A 20,146-nucleotide genomic window follows, 5' to 3' on the forward strand; every position below is an offset into this window, starting at 1 on the left:
ACAGGTGCTAGATTACAGTTAGAGGAGCTAACTGAATGGGCTGCATATGATACACTGTTGATGAAAACGTTAAAAATGCCTGGGATTTTACCACCTGTAATGCAGTTTAGGATGCGGTGTTCCTAGATGCTTATATCTAAAGGTTACTGAGGTTGAGAAATAAAGTCACTTGCCGCTGGCTTAGTGTTCTTCCGTTCTCTGTCATAATGTACTCTGGGTGAAGAAGGACATAAATAATAAGAGGTGTCAGGGGCCTGCGGGAGTCGGAGTGAGGTCCCCTGTCCTGCCAAGTTCTTCATGCTCTAGAGAGGCCAGCACTTGACTTTACAGTTAGCTCTGATTATGCACCAACTATTTACAAACCTTAAAATACAACTAGAAATGCAATGACTTAACACCCTTTGCAATATTTGCCTCTTTAGCTATCACAGAGCGTGGCAGAGAGAAAGTAATTTGCAGCTATTAATTTAATCAGCCAAGGTCAGACAGCTAAAAGTCCTGAAAACAAATTTTGTTCTGCTCTGGTCTCTGTGGGGCCTGGTGCCTTCCAGTCTTTTAATTCCTGGGGTCTTACAAATCTATTTATTAAAAAAAAAAAAAATTGGGGGCATGTTCATGGAGTATGTCACTGGTTAAAGTTAGGGCTAATAAACTTGTTTAATATATGTTCTTAACGTTAGTGTCCCGCTGAATAGAATATTCAGTATGAAGTTTTTCATCCAGATAGAACAGCCCGTGACTCTGGGCCTTATGGAAGAAGCGCTTCCCATCCAGACCCTCCTTCCTTAGTAATGAGTCGCTTATGTCACCGTTGGCAGGGGTCCAAGTAAGTTGTGGTTCCAGAGTCACAGATCCACCGAATTGGGGTTTAAGAGTCACAAACAACTTTTAAACTATTTTAATCCTTTTTTCTTCATCTTCAAGGTGAAATGGAATAGTTGACTACCTACACTGCCCTAAGGCGCTTTTATTTTTTCTTTTGATGAATGGAGAGGCTGAGAGCAGATTGAGAAGATAATGCAAGCTTTGAAAAGCTGTACATCGCTTTTTGTCCCAGACGGGTGACCTTGGGGCAGGGAAAGTGCCGTAAATGGGTGCACATGCCCTCACTGTTTATACGAACTGGCAGAGTGAACTCGCCATCTCAGTTCAGTGTAACTGAGTGTTTGTGAGGTCACAGAGCAGGCATTGTCATGCCATTTAAGGACTTTTAGTTCTTGGGTGGTTTTAACAGTGTTTTTATTTTAACACTTCCTTGAAAAGAACCACCTTCCCCCTTTTCAGGACTTAGTGATTTACACTGGGTTATTAGAGGAGAAAATGTTGTTTTCATTATTTTCTGTGTACTTCCTGAAAGCTTTAGTGAACAAATTTCTCAAAAGTAGTTTTGGATAGGCCAGCCAATTTTTGTATTTATTTTTCTATATTGCTGGATAATAAGATCAAGTTGCACAGATCCTATCATGTGACCTCATTTATGTTAAAATATATACATACATACATATGCATAGAAGAGTTTTAGGAAGATACATAGAAAGTTCTGGCCTGTGAGAAGAGGGAGGGTGGTGTAGGGGAAATTGTACTTTTTCCTTCGTAGCCTTCTGTACTGCTTTGATTTTTTCTTTTCTTTTTTTTTTTTTTTTTTGCTGTAAGCATGTATTTTTAAAAATCATTTTTTTAAACTTGCGATTTCCAAGATAGCTTTTTCTCACATCTTCTACCTTTTTTAGATGTTCTCTGAGCAGCCTCAAGACTTCCCTGTATCTCTCCCACGGATACAAGGAGATGCTGTTTGGTCTTTTCTCCCCTCTCATCCATCTAATGGCTTCAGTCGTGTCTGTTCTGCTCCCACCCTCTGTGTTTCTCCCAGGCCCTAGAATTGGGGGCCCTTAGAAATCACATGGTGCATTTCCTCTTTCCCGGATGTGACACCTGAGGTCCACAGTGGCCTTTCCCTGCCTCTGAAATCTCAAATAGATTGTCTCCCTTTCATGATAAACTAAGAAAGGCCAAGATGAGATGTCTTATTTTCTCATGGATGTGACATCATTGTCACTCCCTGCGTGTTACCGTGGTCTGCTGTTTGGTCCCTGAGTATTGTTTATACTAAAGTGTAACTGATAACCATACATTCTGATGTTCATATCGTATTGTAGGGGAAGAGTGCCACGGTTTGAAAAGCAGCCAGACTTAAGGGTGTTCAGAGGGCATCTGAGGTGCTGGCGCAGCACACCGGGAGAGGTGGCAGTGCCATTGGGTACAGCTTTGCCTTCGTTTTGATGCTGAACACTTGTTACCTGGGACTTGTTAGGAATTCTTAAGGTGTCGTTCTCTTTGTAAGATTCTTGCAGCCTCAGAGATAAATTACTAAATGGAGGAAATATTGCTACGTCTCTCTGGAGACCATGACCTTGGGACTGACTAGGGCCCAGAATTGGGTGGCTGTGACGGTGAACCTCACCTCGCCAGGGCCTGAAGGTGTCTGGAGTGGAAATTCTTCCCGGTCCCGTTGACATCTCTCAAAGTCCCGGGGGAAAGGAATTACCAGCCCTGGGCAACATGTGCGCACAAGTTAACGACCAGCGCTTGTGGGTGTTTTCCTCACTTCCTGGATCCTTAACTGTTCTCTCCTCTTGATTCTGCCCACAGGTTGTGGAAAGGAGGAGAACGCCCGCTGAAATTAGAGAAGAGTTTGAGCGGCTGCAGAGAGAGAGGGAAGAGAGGAGGCTGCAGCAGCGCACCAATCCCAAGGTGAGCCAGGGGTCGGCCCCGATGGGGACCCGCGGGGCTGTGTGACCGGAGGGCAGGTCCGGAATGATTAGGTGCTTGTGGTTAGAAAAAGTCGTAGCCTGCAAAATTGAGCCACATGGAGGGAAGTCCAAAGAATCCGACTTGTTTCCTGGAAGCCGAGGAGACTTCCCAGGCACAAACGTGGGCTCTCTCTCTGACCTTTTCCTCTGCTCATGCTGCCCGAGCCCTTGACATTGGAAAGCAGTTAGAGGACAGTGTCAGGGAGGAACAGCCCCCAGCACGTGCTGAGGCAACAGGATGCCTCGCAGCAGTCAGAATTTGGAGTAATACAGAAAGTTTAGGACGTGTCCAGACTTCATGACGCGGGGCCAGTGCTTCATCCCCCCAGGACAGTGGTGCCATGGACACCCGTCGCCAGGCTGTTTGGGCAGTGATGAGGTGACCCTCTGGATCCCAGTCACGACCCTGATGGAGTTTGAATCCTGTAATCCAGTCATGCTCCTGAGGTGGAGAGCTCCTTTCCAGCCCTGCGTATGGTATCTTTTTCCTTTGATTTCCTGGGGAAGCAGTTTGTTCTGAGTGCGGGCCCCAGCCCTGTGGCAAGCAGGCTAGCTCAGTCCGTTTGAGATGCCAGTGGTACCAAATGGCTGATGAACCTGGTCCAGTGCTCCTGTTCAGCTGTGTTTAATAAGGAGACTCAGCAGCTGGGCTCTGTCAGGGCAGCCGGGCAGGCAGCCTGAAAATCTACAGAACACATGCTGGCTTCCAACTGGGAAGCTTGAGAATATGAACTTCTGATCACATACATTCTAGAAAGTGGAAGACCCCTACGGCATTCAAAGGACGGTATATTCAGGACACGCCCATCCATTTGAATCCTACATGAGAGGATATTCATAGATGCCAGCCTCTCCTTTCCACCCACTCGCCCCTCCAACGGATGATGGCTTCAGTAGTGCACAGTTCTCTTTTGGTCAGATGGAGGCAGAGGATTGAATCACTGGCTAAAACAGCTCAGGGAGTATGAGATAATTGGGCGAGTTGAAAATATCCGAGGTGCCCAAACCAGTAGGTTCTGGACTTGGGTCTTCCGGCTTGGGGCTGCGGCTGGGGCTGGGCCCGGGTCCAGTGCACTGGGGGCAGGTCTGGTCTGAAAGGTCAGCGTTGGCAGATGGGGGGGGGCGCCTGGCAGGAGCAAGCTGGAGCTCTGGTATCTTGGCTGTCTGGCTGGAGTTTTGCTGCATCGGAGCAGTGAAGGGGGAAAAGAACGTCACAGTAGCCTGAGCCTCTGTGTCCTGTGATCAAATAAGCCATCTGGGTGTGCACAGTGATTGCTTATTGGGATTCTATGGAAATGTGTCTCCAGGCCATGTTCTGTGGAATGAGGGAGCACAGCTGTGACCATTTTCACACGGGCATGCGGGCTATTGTAAAATTCCCAGTACTCTGCTACTTCCATAAACGGCTTCCAAATAAATACGACATTTTCTAACCACAAATACTGAGTGATAACCAGATGTTGGCTATGCAGCATTTTGAAGAGAGGGTTTGAGCTGGATCTTTTATTCCATTTCCGAGTGTTTTGCTTCTCAAGATGAGCAGAAAGGTTGGGGACATCCTCACCCTAAGAGAAAAGGGGTGATTTCCTGTTTTAGGGAGACCATAGGGAGAAGGACGCTTCCAATGGCCATCGGGCTGAGTCCTGGCCTGTCACCTGGACTCCCACAAAGGATCCCAGCTTGTAGGGGATCGGCGGATGAGTAGCGTTTGTGATACTGCCATCTGAAACTTGGATGGATATTTCTCTCCATTTTCATCAACAAGAGTTTGTTGGCAGGGGCTTTTCAGTAGAATGTACATACCAAGAATGAGCAAAAAGGTTGAGTGGGGGAGATCCTAGGTTAGAAATCCCGACTCGGACACAGTGACGATGACACAGACCAAACCATTTGACCTACGTGTAGTTCTCTCGTTTGTAAAATGAGGATATCTGTCCTCACTATCACACCCAGTGGTTAAATGCTTGAAAAAATGACAGATGTTAATTTATTAGAGAAAGACAAGCCTGCTCAGTGAATACAAAGTGGCGCTAGACCAAGGTGAGGTTAAGGACTTAGTTTTGTTTTAGTGGAAAATACTTGGCTTGGTCAGGGAATTCCTTGGCCTGCGGTGGCTGGGTTTGGGTGGGGTCTGTCAGCTGGGATTGGCAAATGGCCCTCTGACAACGCCGTCAACCTTCTCTTGTGGCTGAGCCCCAGTGCTGTTACAGTGTGGCCAGAGCTTTGGGAAGCACTGTCCTGTTGGTGGCACACACGCATGCACACACATGGGCTGGAGGCAGCAGGGTAGAGCCCTGGGTCCTCCAGTTCTGTGCTCTGGGTCAGGTCCCTTCAGCCTTCACTTACTTTCTCCCCGTGTGAAATGGGAGGTTTGCCTGAGGCCCACGGCTTGGGGTCCAAAGACCCAAAGTCTGTGGTTTAATTCTCTCTGATTTCTGCCTTTGCTGTGTGGGAATAAATTCCTCTGTGTTTCCTGCTGGAAGAGGTCCTGGGGCCTCCAGAGCCATGTACACTGAGCTGCTGTCGGGGAGGGAATCTGTGGCTGGACAGATGACGACGTCCATCCACATCTTCGCGGATTGTGTGTGACTAGAATGTAATGGGACCGCCCTGGCCATCCTTCCTCCATCTTTAAGATCTCTGTTTTATTGGCATAATCCATCTACATTTCTTGCCTTTTAGAAACTAAGATCATACAGTAGGGCTGCTCTAAGCCATGCTCACTTCGTATTGATTATTGTAATTCCTTTCTTTGGTAGTACCCATAAATCTTATCCCTCTGTTGGCGGCGGCGGCCACTTTCAGAGCCTTTGAAGACAAGCTCTCAGGCAGCGCTGTGGGACGTTGTTACTGCCTTTTCAGTGAACTTGTCCAGATCCCGTGTGAGGCAGTGTCCAGCGGAGGATGGTTTGGGGGGCTTCACTGTCTCTGAGGGTGTTGACTGCTTGCTTTCTTGACCCTGTTACGTAACAGGGTCAGGGAGATTGTCACAGTATTTCCTGGACCACTCCATTGTCCGTTTGCTATTACAGAGGTTGGAATAAACTCCCTGGCAAGACCTCCTTTCTGATTTTAGAGAGGCCATCTTATCAGTGTGGTTCCAGTACCAGCTTAAAAACACAGTTCAGCTCTGTCAGAAGAAAATTAAATAGTCTATCAAGGAAGACACATAACCATAAAAAGATTTTTAAATCCCAAATTGTTTTCATAAAGATGTATGAGTACATTACGCCATTATTTTCCAAGGGTTTTTCAAAGGCTTTGTCTGGGTTGCCTTGGCTGCTGAGTGTAGCCGTCAGCATGAGCCTGTGGTCCTGACTTCAGTCTGTTCTGTGGGAACAGTTCTGATGTCATAAACTGACTCGACTTGGCTGGCAGGAAAATCGTGAGGAAGAAACGCTGTTGGAACCCACATGCTTGTTGTGCTCCATGGCGGGAAGGGCCATTTACCAGACGCAGAAATGGGCTGCTATTGAAATGGAAGAAATCGAAAGTTGCCACATAAGGTCAAGGGACCAAGTCTGGGCAAGTGCTGCTCCATAAAGCGGACTCTTTGGAAAGAGAAGACGTGGCTGGCTGCGTAGAAGGTGCAGAGAAAGCTGTTTGTGTGGGTCTGAGCTAGCGGACTGCCCCACCCCATCCTGTCAGCATGATGACTTACACACATGATGTCAGAGCTAAAAGCTACTGTTTATACAGGGCTGAGCCTGGGGCCCGGTGTTGGGGGGAGTGGCTGGGACCAAATTGTTCCAAGAAACGTGGGTTAGTTTGAGTTTGGTCCTTCATAACATTGGAGAAAACAGGTACCGACTCTGATCTCGGATAGGAGGAGCCCAGCGAGGGTCTCACAAGAACCCCCAGGGGTTCAGCAGCTGTAGTAAAGTGAGCACATTTCTCATCACTGCAGCGCAATTGCCTCCCTTGGTGGAAATTTTAGCTAGTAACTGGCTACTACTGAGACTACGCTTGACAGAAATTTCTCACATTATCCTTATGGCCAGATACACAAACACAAACATGAAAATAATTCAGAGAGGAAATTCTGCTCAAACGGGGTCGACTGACGCACCGTCTCCAACCTGGTGAGGAGCCTCTCGTCTGGGAGAAGGGCTCTGCCTTGGCATGCTCAGCGTTTCCGCGTCATGTCAGTGAAGACGTGTTTGTCACACTCCCTGGCGACACAAAGCAGAAGGACAAAACCAAGGTTCTAAAAGATCCAGTGAACTGGAATGGAGGGGTAAACGTGCTCGCTAAGAAGGGCAGTCTGGGTGGGGGATGGTGGTCTGGAATTGACTTGCTGACTTAAGATGGGCAGCAAGAGAGCAGAACCAACAGCCGGAAGACGATTTCGGCCTGACGTAAGGAGCATTGCTCATGGTGGGCCACCGGGGATCCATGGAAACGGCACCTTTTCGCTGTCTCACTGACGATTTTTCATTAGTGTCATCATTGCATGTAAAGGACTATAGAGAATTTGTCATCACTGTTATCGTTTTATACTCTGATTGCAGAGTTAGACGCCCCAAACAAGAGTCAGCCAGCTGTGTGACCTGCCACCTGGTTTTGTCCAGCCCAGGAGCTAAGAAGGGGTTTTATTATATTTGTAATCGTTTTTAAGAAATCAAAAGAAGGGTAATAATTTGTGACACCTGAAAATGATATGAAATTCAAATTTCCATGTCCGTAAATAAAGTTTTATTAGAACCCAGCAAAGCTCATTCATTTACATATTACCTATGGGTGGATCACACTGCAACTTCAGACGTGAGTAGTTTCAACACAGTAGTTGCCAACAAGTCCCAAAATACTATCTGACCCTTTACAGAAAGGTTTTGACAACCCTGCTCTAGAAAAAATAAAAATGCTTTAAAAATTTCATTATTTGGACTTGATAGCAGAGACTTCTTAAGGTATTTTTCTTTGTAAACTTTTTATTTGAAAAATGTGATTTAATAACAATAATAAAAAGGCATGAACTTGCATATGTTCAATTAGAAGTTGTTGATAAAAATCTAACCCATTAATTTATCCAGTGTTAGTGTTCTGTTACCTTTTTTCTTTTCCTCGATCCTTTTTGATCCTCTCTGGAAATTCAAATCTGACTTTCATTTTTCTCAAAGGTGTGGCTTTTCGTTGTATAAAAGTGTATTATCTTGAAAGTGAAAGTGAATTGTAAGTTGCAGCCAAACCCCTGCGTGGCATGTAGAGAAGAAATATGTCTGGTTCTGTGTACTGTGATCGGTCCATTTCCAACAGGTTATTTCCTGGGCGTGGAAGAAGAGCGGGAGGTAGGCATCCAGACTGCTCTCTGAAATACTAAGAGACATGTTCTTACAAACTCAGAACGACCTGGTCTGTCACTCCCTGGGACACCCCATCACTCCCTGGGACAGTCCATCACTCTCTGGAGCAGTCTGTCACTCTATGGGACAGTCTGCCACTCCCTGGGACACCCTGTCACTCCCTGGGACAGTGCACTTCCTCGTGCTTGAGCCCAGCGGTGTGCTATATACCCTTGGCCCTTCTGGGTTAGTCCTGTTCCGTGAACTTGGATCAGCACCAAAGGCTCTCGAGTCTCAAAAGTCACAAGCTCCTTGGAGCTTATTGAAAAGTGATGACTTGAACAATATTTTTAAACTTCTAAAGGAGGCGCCTCGACCCTCCGGTGAATCAGTTGATTTAAGTATGGCATTAACACAGATATTTATCATTTAAAAACTTTTTAAATGAGAAAAGGAAAGGAAATAAAACCGTATTTTACATTCTTCTGGAAGTTTTAGCCACCACAATTAGACAAGTAATAAAAGAGAGAGAAATATTGAAAGAGCTCCCTCCATGTATGTCTTTAAAGAACCAAACGAAATCTAACAGGACTCACGAGTTGAATGAGGTGGCCAATTACAAAATGCATGTACATAAATCCGTAGTTTTGCCGTTGTCACCACAGTGTCTCTTGGTGGAGTATGAAACAGCCTCTCCTGACTACCTCCTTCCTGTTCCCGACACAGCAGCCAAAGGGAGCCTCCAAACTCAGGTCACACCAGGCCATGCAGCTCGAAAAGCTCCGGGGGCTTTGCCATCATTCATTGTAAGCCAGTGCCCTTAGAGTGGCCTGTGGACAAGGTGACCGTGTAATTCATCTGCAAGCCAGGACATTCCTGAGAGCAGAAAGAGGTGCTTAAAATAATTAAAATTATGTGATATTTTGAAATATTTATTGACCAACACTGGTTTTACTACATTGGAGAACCTATTAAAAGGTTTACTCAAAACTACTTTCAAAAATATAATATTTCTTCAAAAAACGTACATTAAAACAGATTTTTTAAATCATTGATGTGAACATTAAAAGTAGCAGAAGCAGAATCATGATTTTTGACATACACTCACACACATTAATGAGTTTATCAGGTATTTGTCTCTGATAACTTGGTTATGTATTGCTGACACCAGAACGTAGTGGCTGCGAGAACAATTGGGTTTGCTCTCGTGGTCGGTGGGTAGACTGGGCTCAGCGAGGCAGTTCTCACCTGGGCTTTCTGGGTGTGGTCGCAGTCCATGGCAAGTGGTCTCGTCATGTTGAACATGGCGTCTGTACTTATGTGTCCCCAGATGCCTCAGCTGGGGTGGCTGGTACAGCTGAGGATGGCCGGCATCTCTCCCAGGGGGCCTGTCCCCCAGCTGGCTTGGGCTTCCTCACAACATAACAGACTCAGGCTAGTGGGGTTGCTACTGATTAGCCAGCTTGCCCAGAAAGCATGTTCCAGAGGCCTGAAAGATGCCGCAAGGCTTCCCGTGACCTAGCCGTGAAAGCTGCACCCTCACATCCACTGCGCTGTTGGACAGAAGCAAGTCGTCAGGCCCGTGTGGAATCAAGGAGAGGGCTCAGCTATGGTGGAGACCGGCAGGCAGCACTCGCCAGGAGGCCTGGGGATTCTCACTTCCACAGTGTCACCACTGGTTTTCTGAAGAGTATATATTGAAAGCCTTTTTTTTCCTTTTGTAACATTGCTTACCATCTTCATAAAAGTTGCTTTTTTTTTTTAATTTTTTTTAAAGGATTTTATTGGGGAAGGGGAACAGGACTTCATTGGGGAACAGTGTGTACTCCCAGGATTTTTTCCAAGTCAGGTTGTTGTCCTTTCAGTCTTAGTTGCAGGGGGCGCAGCCATCCCTTGTGGGAGTCGAGGAGTCGAACTGGTGACCTTGTAGTTGAGAGCTCACTGGCCCATGTGGGAATCGAACCGGCAGCCTTCGGAGTTAGGAGCATGGAACTCCAACCGCCTGAGCCACCGGTCTGACCAAAAAGTTGCATTTATATTTAGTAAATTTGACATTTCTGGCATTTTATTGATTCTTCTCTGTACATCATAGTATTCTTCATTCTAAATTTATTGATTTTATTTATTTATTTATTTATTTATTTATTTATTTATTTATTTATTTATTTTCACTTTTTCCCCCCCTTCCTCCCCCCACTTCGTTTCAAGCAGTTGTTTCTCAGTCTAGTTGTAGGGCACAGCTCCCTGGCCCAGGCTGGTGTTATGAGCCTTGCGCTTCCCCGACTGAGGCAGTCGGTCGACGGTTGTCGGTGGGCTGCTCATAGCGGCTCCGCCTGATGGCCGCTCACGCCTGCCGTCCGCTCATGTCTGCTCACGGCAGCCCAGCTCCAACGCCGACCTCTGGCTGCTCTCGGTAGCCCAGCTCCAGGGAGAGCCGTTGTTCACAATCTTAGCTGTAGAGGGCGCAGCTCACTGGCCCATTTGGGAATCGAACTGGGACGGGGGTGGGGGGGTTAGGAGCACAGCACTCCAACCACCTGAGCCACCGGGCCAGCCCAATTTCTTCATTTTAGAACATATATTTTGGCCCACGTATTTTCCGAGGCATTGTCTTTCTGCATCTGTTCAGAGTATGTTTCTATGATAAATCTTTTATAAATTGTCTTTATGATCTTTTGAATACCTCATCAAATTTAGATGCCACAAAACTGTAGGCCTTTTCAATGTCATCCCATTCCAGAGCAGAGTATAAATTCAACTAATTAAAAATGGCAGCTCCACCAAAAGATTCTTACCAAAAATTGAAATATTGCAAAGGCCATTATGGCATTTCAAAGTGAAATAAACTGAACTCTTATCACTTTATTTGTTCAGTTTTTCCCTCCTCATGAAATGAATTTCAGGGTATTCTTGGTTACATGCTTTATTTTCAATGATTGCAATTTCTTACATATTTTTAAAGTTGTAGGGTCTGTTGTGCTTCATTTAAAAAGGAACTCTCCAGAGGCTCAGACATTCCTAACGCCGTCGATAGCGCGCTGCCACACTGCAGATTTTTTTTTTGTATTCCGAATCAGCTTCACAAATAATTACTCTGTTACTCTGAATATACCAAAGCATTTGTACAGTTTTACAACCACAGCTTCATTTTCCATAGGTATACCATCACGGCTTGTTCTAACACAATTACGCACTGTTTCACTGTAGCTGTTTCTATAGAATATTCTGCTCCATTGGCTTCTTGATTGAGTGGGAACATTTTTTACCATGATGCTGCTTCTCACCAAAATTGGTATTTGAATGCCACCACGAAAACAATTTTACATTCAATGTGGAACTTTTTGGCTGAGTTTACAATAGCATTTATAATAATGTCAGGTGTGTCCCCTTCTACAAATCAAAAGATTATTAAGGTTAACTGATTTTCTGTTAGAAGCATCTGATTGGCACTGATACACTGGCATCATTAGCTGTTGTGAAGTTCTTTTGCTAATAGAACCAACATATAAACAGCTATTGCTCTCTTTCATTTGCACATTGCAAATCTTAGAATGGAAAAAGAAACGAGTGAAATTAACATAGAGGAACTACCATTTGATTTAAAAAAGTCATTTTTCAGTTATGTGTAAATACACCTGCCACTCACATTCGGGCATAGTTTGTTTTTTAAGAATAGCTGACTATTGGAGAAGAATCTGGCACTTCTTTAGCACATCTAAGACCTGATTTTCGTATGTTTGGATTAGTGCTGTGGATGGTCAATGGTGAAAAACATTTTTAAAAAAAAAGATTTTATTGGGGAAGGGGAACAGGACTTTATTGGCGTACAGTATGTACTTCCAGGACTTTTTTTTTTCCGAAGTCAAGTTGTCCTTTCAGTCTTAGTTGTGGAGGGTGCTGTTCAGCTTCAAGTTGTTGTCCTTTCTTTTTTTTATTTTATTAAATTTATTGGGGTGACAATTGTTAGTAAAATTACATAGACTTCAGGTGCACAATTCTGCATTGCATCATCTATAAATCCCATTGTGTGTTCATCACCCAGAGTCAGTTCTCCTTCCATCACCATATATTCGATCCCCCTTACCCTCATCTCCCACCCCCAGTCCCCCAGTTGTTGTCCTTTCAATCTTAGTTGTGGAGGGTGCAGCTCAGCTCCAGGTCCAGTTGCCGTTTTCTAGTTGCAGGGGGCGCAGCCCACCATCGCTTGCGGGAGTTGAACCGGCAACCTTGTGGTTGAGAGAATGCGCTCCAACCAACTGAGCCATCTGTGATGCAGCTCAGCTCAAGGTACCATGTTCAATCTTAGTTGCAGGGATCTGAGCCCACCATCCCTTGCGGGACTCGAGGAGTGGAACCAGCAACCTTGTGGTTGAGAGCCCACTGGCCCATGTGGGAATCGAACCGGCAGCCTTCAGAGTTAGGAGCACGGAGCTCCAACCGCCTGAGCCACCGGGCCGGCCCTGAAAAACATTTTAATCAAGTTACAAGTTCATCAACTTTCTGAGGAAATGAAAATTGAGTACTTTTTATTTTCATTAAACCTACACTGTTTAATTTCATTGCTACCTAAAAAGTTCATCGAAAAAGAAAGCATCACCCTTCCCCCCCCCCAAAAAAAAGAAGTTGTGTAGATTTATATCAGAAGTTGCCAGATTTGACCCACTGCCTATTTTTGTATGACCTATGAGCTACGAATGGTTTTTACATTTTTAAATGGTTGGAAACAAAAGAAGAATAACATTTTGAGATGTGAAAATTGTATGAAAATCAGGATCAACGACCACAGTTTTACTGGAATACAGTCAGGCCCCATCATTCACTGGCATCTGGCTGCATTCCCCTATAGCAGCAGGGACTGGTCCACACACCCAGAACATTTACGATGGCCCCTCATAGAAAAAGTGCCAGCCCTTGATTTACACCATTCGACAGATGAGCAAACTGGCAAGTGATCAGACTGATCTCGAGCGTCCTACTGCCGGGCTGGCCCCTCTGGTTCCCACACCTGTTCACATACACCTAGAGTTTGCCCTGGACCTGGCAGCCCGGTGGCTTGACAGCCTCATCCATGTCACAGGCCACGGCACCAGCCACCTGCTTAATGCACCAAATGGGCAGCAGCATCTAATGCTTGTCCCGCCAACTGACATTGGAAGGAGTTCGCTCTGCCGACCACCGGCTCAGCGAGCACCTGCATGCAGGTATTTGGATGGGCAGGACTGCTTACATCTCACCTGGAAAGAGATGGGAGAAGACTGATGGCATATCCTTGTCATCTCCTAAGGTCACCGTGCCTTCCCACAACATCAGAGACGGTGGCAGGTGTTAGAAATACAATGTGAAGGCCTGTCCACCAAACACATGCCGCTTCTTAGCTTAAGGCAGCTGTTGGCGAAGATAATACTATTGGTGATGGTAATATTATTGATGATGATAATACTTCATTTAAAAATGGAAATCTGGGATTATTGCTGTACCAACCAAAACAACAGGGTTAAAGGTATTATCCCCGACAACCACCCCGCTTAACATTCTATGGATCACCCACTTGCGACACCCCCTCTAAGTGCCTCATCTACCTTCTCCCTCTCTGCTCCAACCCCAGCTCATCTCACTCCCAGATACCCACCAGCTCACGACCCTCATTACCCTCACACATCTTTGTTCACATGTCCCCTTCTCGGGGAGAAGAACCCACCCTCCCAAGCTACTTTTGTGGTGATAGAAGTGTTTAGTATTGTGATTTTGGAGGTGGTTTCACAACTGTACACATTTGTCAAAATTTGTTGAATTGCACACTTCACATGGGTGCAGTTTATATTGTTATATGTAAATTAAACCTTGATGAAGTTGTTTTTAAAAATGGGCTGCAGAGAATATAATAAAAATGGGTGTGTGGTCATGGTTTTATGTGTTGGATTAAGATATATGCGCATTTGGAAAGTTACGACAATAAAAGAAAGTAATAAACATTGATTTTATTTTTTTGAGTAAGGAGCATTTTTATCTGTCAGCAAAATTTTAACCTAGTATATCTTGAGAGAATATGGTGTTCTGTTTCTCAAAATTTAATTCTCAAATTAATTTTAGCAGGGGGAATATTTTTAAGTCTCCCTTTGTTCATAATTTTGTTTGCATTTCTTTACCTTTGAAGATAGTTTTATGTTTTAAACATTTTTAAGGTCATTTTGTGATGTAAGCATATTTAGAGGAAAATGTTTAATCTGTGTAACTAGTTTCTAGGTTTATGCTCATGGGTTAACCCCAGAGACGATCTGTTTAGAGCCATGAAATGGGTCGTTTGGTCTCTAAAAATCGAAATGCGTTAATCTTATTTCTTTTCCTAACACTCGTCTTTGGCATGTCATTTGCGGCCATGACAGGCTTTCTGGCTCTAGGAGCCGGTGGTGCTCTGCATGGCGTGGTTTGAACCGTGACCTTCGCAGAGCCCTGCTGCACCCAGTGAACCACGCCAGCTGCTGAAGGGTAGTGTATTGCCTTTCGTTACACATACACCACCCCTGGTGCTGACTGCTTGCTTTTCTGCCCCAGGGGACCATCAGCGTGGGCATTGATGCCACCGACCTTTTTGATCGCTATGAGGAGGAATATGAAGATATGTCCGGAAGTGGCTTTCCGCAGATTGAAATTAACAAGATGCACATATCCCAGTCCATTGAGGTAAGGGGCACAGGTGCCTTCCCCAGCGCAGGAGGGCCCAGCTTAACGAGGCACAACGCCCCGAGCAGCTGGGCTGGGAGAGTCTGCTCTGGGTTTTTCTCATCTTTATTTATGAAAGGATGCAATAAGCCACTAAAAAGAGCTCCAGTCACAGCCTTGTTACTGCTTTGCCAACATGTTAGCCTCATTGGCTGGTGGCGGGGGTGGGTGCTGAGTTTAGCTTCCAAGGTCTCAGGGCTTTCCAGTCAGGAAGTGCGAATGGTCTAAGAGCCCAAGGTCATGGTGACTTTAGGAGAGAAAGCAGACCTCCATGGGTAATTCCAAGAACTGGTCTTAGTATTGAGGCACACTCTGTTGTGCTGAAAACACAATATTCAGCTGACCCCTGGGGTCACTAAAATGTCATCTTTCTGCCCGCTATTTGGAAGTGACAATGCCAGCCCATGCTACTAAGGGTTACAGTAGGTCTCTGCCTCCGCAACCCCTTTATCTGCAAGTGCATCGGCCTAGAACACGATGTCCTATCTGGGGAAACTGACCCCGCTCAGACCTTCCAGAGTCAATGGACGGCCCTGGAGGGCACAGCATGAAGTCCCCGTGCCGTCCAAAGCCGTTGCTACACTGAGAACCAACACTTAGCCTGGGTTTCTCCTGGCTTTTTGAAATTTGCCCATTTGAAGCTTTTGCAAAACATTACCTTGGCGGCCACACGCAGTTCACATAGCCAGGCGGGGGAGACGGGAAGCCACTGAGTGGAGGGAAGCCTGCTTCCCGACACACCTGCACTGATGTGTATTCATTAGGCTGCTGTCCTTGGCACTTCCTGTTGCTTTGAATCATTTATTACCAGCAGATGTCACTTCCTAGGCACCCTTGACAGCTACAGACACAGCCATCCTCTCTGGAAGCCTCTCGACCCAGAATGGGAATGGAGGGGGTTCCATTAACTTCGCGCTCAGACGAGTCACTTCTGCAAAGGGATGGGGAGAGGTAAGAACGTCAGCACGCGGGGTCGTGTTGTCTGTCTGTTGGAAAGCCTTGTTTCTGAACATTTGCACTCAAAGCTAACCCTCAAAACGACCTAGGGTGGCCTCATCACTATGTAACAGGGTACCGATGTCAAACTTCGTAAGTTAACTCTCTCCCAAGAGAAAAAAAATAAGTCTCATCTCTGAGAAGGAAGCCTCTCCGTCTGCCGAACAGCTCAGTTAGGATAAAACAACCGAGTTTCCCTAGAGATGCCAACTTCTGGAAATTCAACCTGGAAACTCAGCTTCTTTGTTCCCTTTAAGCAAAAACCGATAGGCTGTTCCCTTTTCCTGCACAACTCAGAGGGCACCCTGGCCCACTGATTGGCAGTCATTTCACAGCCAGCGCTGCTGAGCAAATTGAGCTGCATCAAATTAACATAGAAGAGTTGCCTTGAAAGTCACCCAGACTAGTAAGTGAGGCAGCCAGGACCAGCTGGTCCAAGGCTCCAAATGTGGAACCGCCGATGGGTTTCATTCACATCAGGCCCCTGAGAACCATCTCTAGTCACCTGTGAGACCTGGGCCCAGTGAAGCAGAGCAGAGAAGTGGGCACTGCTAGGGAGGGGTGAGCCCACAGATGACTGTAGCGCCAGTCCGTACGGGGCCATGTTGACTCCCCTTCTGACCTGAGCTTGGGGGGTGAGCAGTGTTTCCTTGGAAGGGCACCTTTCTGGAACATGCCTCGTTGTAACCTGCCTCCTTTGGATCCGTGTTGAAGAGGTTGAGCTGAGACAGTAAGAACCTTCCAGCCCCTCCTTTTAGGAGCCCTGGCAAAGGCCTCTCTAGGGCTTTGAATCAAATGAAGGAATTATAACCAGAGGTGCTTACCTGGGACCTGGATTGCTGCTGTGACATAAAACACCACTAACGCTTTTTCTTTTTCTTTTTTGAACAGTTAGAATTTGGAGCTGGGGATCTGCAGGGGCCTCTGTTTGGTCTGAAGCTGTTCCGTAATCTCACGCCAAGATGGTAAATATCACAAGAGAAAGCCTCTGATGGTCTTTGTGGATTTAGGAGGCCAGAAGCTGTGTGTTCTTTTTGTCAAGGTCATCTGGAGTTGCCCCGTCTGTCCTGCAGGGTCACCGAGGGCAGACCCCGCAGTAGTGGTGTGGAGACTCGGCTGTGGTGTATGCACTGGGCTGCGGGCGTGGGCTTCTCTCGGGTCCGCAGTTTCCTCCTCTGTGGGACGAGGCTCCTGCCCTCCCTGGTCACCGTGGGCTGTGAGGCCCCTGGAGACGAGGGAAGGCGCCTTCAGAGGGACGTTCGTCAGCAGTCTTATGTTTCTGAGCTTGTGCACCATTTCTTTGGTCCTGAGACTGTGAAACTGAAAAGGGGGCCCAGTGGGGCAGCTTGTGAGACCGCCTGGTAGATGTGCCAGAGCTTTAAATATCCACCGGCAGTGAGGATACACTCCTAGAACTTACCTCCCCCTCCCTGTCCCTTCTAGAACAACGGGAGGGGTGTCCTCGTTCCCATTTGGGGGCTTCCTGTGTGGGCTCAGGTAAAAGGACTGGGTGGAAGGTCAACTAAAGCTGCTTTCCTTGGGGATAAAATACAGCTCAAGGAGTCCTGGGATGGGGGATGTGTTTGAAAGTGAAGGTAGTTCACTTCCCTTGGAGGGGACCAGGCTTGTGAAGATGAGCGCAGCCTGAGCAGAGGCCAGAAAGCAGTGCTTCCAGGCAGAGCACGGGGGTGCTCAGGGCTCCCCACGCTGGTTAGAACCCGGCTTCTCCAGCCTCTGCTCTCAGACGGGGATTCATTGGGCCTGGGAAGGGGACCAGGATTATACTTTTAACCAGAATGGCAGGTGAACAGGGTATATACATATGTCATGCAGGCACTCAGCTCTCGCTCCCCGCACAAGAACGCAGGATATGGTGAGGCCAAAAGGAACACCCATGGAGCCATAGATGGGGGAGTCATACCACTATATTCTCGATGGTGGCTGGTCGAGACACAAAAGTAAACATCCGCCAGTACCCCAACAGGGGTCTTCCTGCATACCAGTCTCGCTGGCGGCCGGGCGAGACACAGGAAGTAGGATCAGTCGCACTTCCTAACCACAATCTGCCATCCGCTTCTCTGCCAACCAACCCCCCAGCCCAACCACGGCAGTTATATTAGTGGCTAATGACTAACCAGCAACAGCTGATGGCCACCTACCCACAGCGAATGGCCATCTGATCACAGCCGATGGCCATCTAGTAACTGAGCAAGCACCTTTCCACGTGAGGCTGAGAGCCTGGAAACTGCTCTGTGGGGCTCTGTCCCCACAACGTGTCAGCGTTGTCCTAACCTGTCTCCTAAGGGATTGTCACCTGTGATGCCGTCTCAAAGCACCGATTCCTGCCCCTACCCCCAGACCCCTGGATCGGGCCCTGTTAGGGAAGGCCCGGGAATTGATCGTTTGATGTAGCACAGCAGGTCACGCTGAAGATCAGACGCGGTGAGGAGATACCTCATTGAGGAAACTGTTGGCCGCCTTGTCCTGGTTGAGCCTCAAAGTGTCTGTCTGTCCGCTGAGTGGTCACCTGGGTCGAGGGCTGGCTCTCAGCTTCTGCAGGTGTAGAAACAGAATTTCGTCAAGGACACCAGTTTATGAGTGTGTAATGTCTACTCCTAGGGCGCCCTGGGCCTGGGGTCGGGCTACTTGCAAGTCCAGACAAGTGACTGGAGGGTTGGTTGGTGTGGAATGAGCCCGAGAAAGGCAGACAGCTGGAATGCTCTGGGTCCCCTGAGCGCCTGCCTGCCTTGCTGGGCTCTCCCTGTCTGTCTGTCTAGGACATGCTGGATAAAAATTCAAAATGTTATTCCTTTGATTAAATGGGGGTCTCATTCTGTACACTTTGGCTCTTTTAAATGTCACTGTGTACCTCTGTCTTGAAATTCTAGTGGTGACTTGTATCTTTCTTCCTGCTCGCTCCCCTGGTCCCAGGGTGACCAAAGCAGAAAATGTAGCCGGGGCTATCTGTGTGACCTGAGTGTGACCTAGAGGACAGAGAAGGTTAGGTTGGGCCTGAGGAGAGTAAGGAGTTAATGCATTGGGCCCTGGGCTATTGCAAGTTTGTCAGTGGATGTGTGCAGACTTACCGCCTTTATTACTATTTTAATGGCAAAAGCAACATCTCTGGAGTAGGAAGGAGAGAAAGTAAACCAGGGCGATTGTGTGCCGGCTGGGCTGTTCACTGAAGGCTGGTCCTTTGCTCGTTTGAACACCTTGAATGGAGTGATGTGAATTCCTTTGTTATTAAAATGAAATGCCTCCTTTTAACCAGAAGATGGGGCTGGCTCCCTGGAAACAAGCTCCAGAGGCCTTTCAGGTTTACAGAAATGGTTTACTGCTCCGCAGGTCCTTACATAAGGTCGTGCCCTCGGCCTGTTTCATTAAGCGTACAGATGCCCGGGAACTTAACTCTTGTTTATATCAGAATCGGTTAGACGTCGTCACGCTTAAAGTCGCAGACCCTGTTGACATTAAGCGAAGACCAGCTTTTCACATACCTTCAGCCAACAGTCCCAGCCGTGGACGTGGGTGGTCTTTTAAATGCCTGGGCCCCTACCTGGAAGTGCTGACTTAATTGGTGTGCAGTCGGCTCTGGGTGAGTGGTCCTCAAGCTTTGCTGCACAGGGAGTCACCTGGCTTGCTTTCAACACTCCAGGCCTATTCCCCCCTCCCCCCCACAGTCAGAATGCCTGGGGGTGGGAGCCGACCTGGCGTAATGTTTAGATTAGCTGGGTGGTTCTCGTGTGCAGCCGACTTTGGGAACCGCCCCAGGTGATCTGACTTGCTGGGGTCCATGGCTGGGGAACGGAGACATGCCGGTGCCTCTTCGGTGGCAGCTGAACTTGGGGTGTGGTGGGATGGGGTGTGCGGTTAACAGGCTGGATGCTGGAAACATCCCCCCAGCCACCCTCTAGAGGCCTGGTCTCCTGCTTTCCATGCTGGAGCTAGCCCAGCGAGAATGGCCGTGATCTGAGCAGGGAGAACAGCTGAGAGCCAGGTGTCACCCAGACCCTTTCTGTCTGTGTGTCCCCCCAGCTTTGTGACGACAAACTGTGCTCTGCAGTTTTCGTCCCGCGGCATCCGGCCTGGCCTTACCACTGTCCTGGCCCGGAACCTGGACAAGAACACCGTAGGCTACCTGCAGTGGCGATGGGGCATCCAGTCGGCCATGAACACGAGCATCGTCCGGGACACCAAAACCAGCCACTTCACCGTGGCCCTGCAGGTGACCGAGCTCCGCCAGCCCCTCAGCGTGCCCCTTCCAGCCTTCCCACTGGTCAGCCCGCGCGGGTCGGATCTGCGCACCTGCGGCGGCTCCGGGGGGCAGGTCCCAGCCAC

At 47.5% G+C, this 20,146-nt stretch overlaps 1 protein-coding gene across 2 annotated transcripts in view; it reads left to right on the top strand.

The window, feature by feature from the left end:
* DNAJC11 (DnaJ heat shock protein family (Hsp40) member C11) overlaps positions 1–20,146 on the top strand; it is a 61,901-nt gene that overhangs the window by 28,883 nt on the left and 12,872 nt on the right. For both annotated transcript variants that reach the window (XM_074334151.1, XM_074334152.1), the window contains 5 exons: positions 2,650–2,751; positions 14,645–14,773; positions 15,641–15,763; positions 16,700–16,773; positions 19,844–20,033. In XM_074334151.1, coding sequence (XP_074190252.1) covers positions 2,650–2,751; positions 14,645–14,773; positions 15,641–15,763; positions 16,700–16,773; positions 19,844–20,033 — 618 coding nt within the window. The remainder of the gene's footprint in view (positions 1–2,649; positions 2,752–14,644; positions 14,774–15,640; positions 15,764–16,699; positions 16,774–19,843; positions 20,034–20,146) is intronic.

The sequence above is a fragment of the Rhinolophus sinicus genome, linkage group LG06 (assembly GCF_036562045.2).
Source record: "Rhinolophus sinicus isolate RSC01 linkage group LG06, ASM3656204v1, whole genome shotgun sequence".
NCBI classification, from domain to species: Eukaryota; Metazoa; Chordata; class Mammalia; order Chiroptera; family Rhinolophidae; genus Rhinolophus; species Rhinolophus sinicus.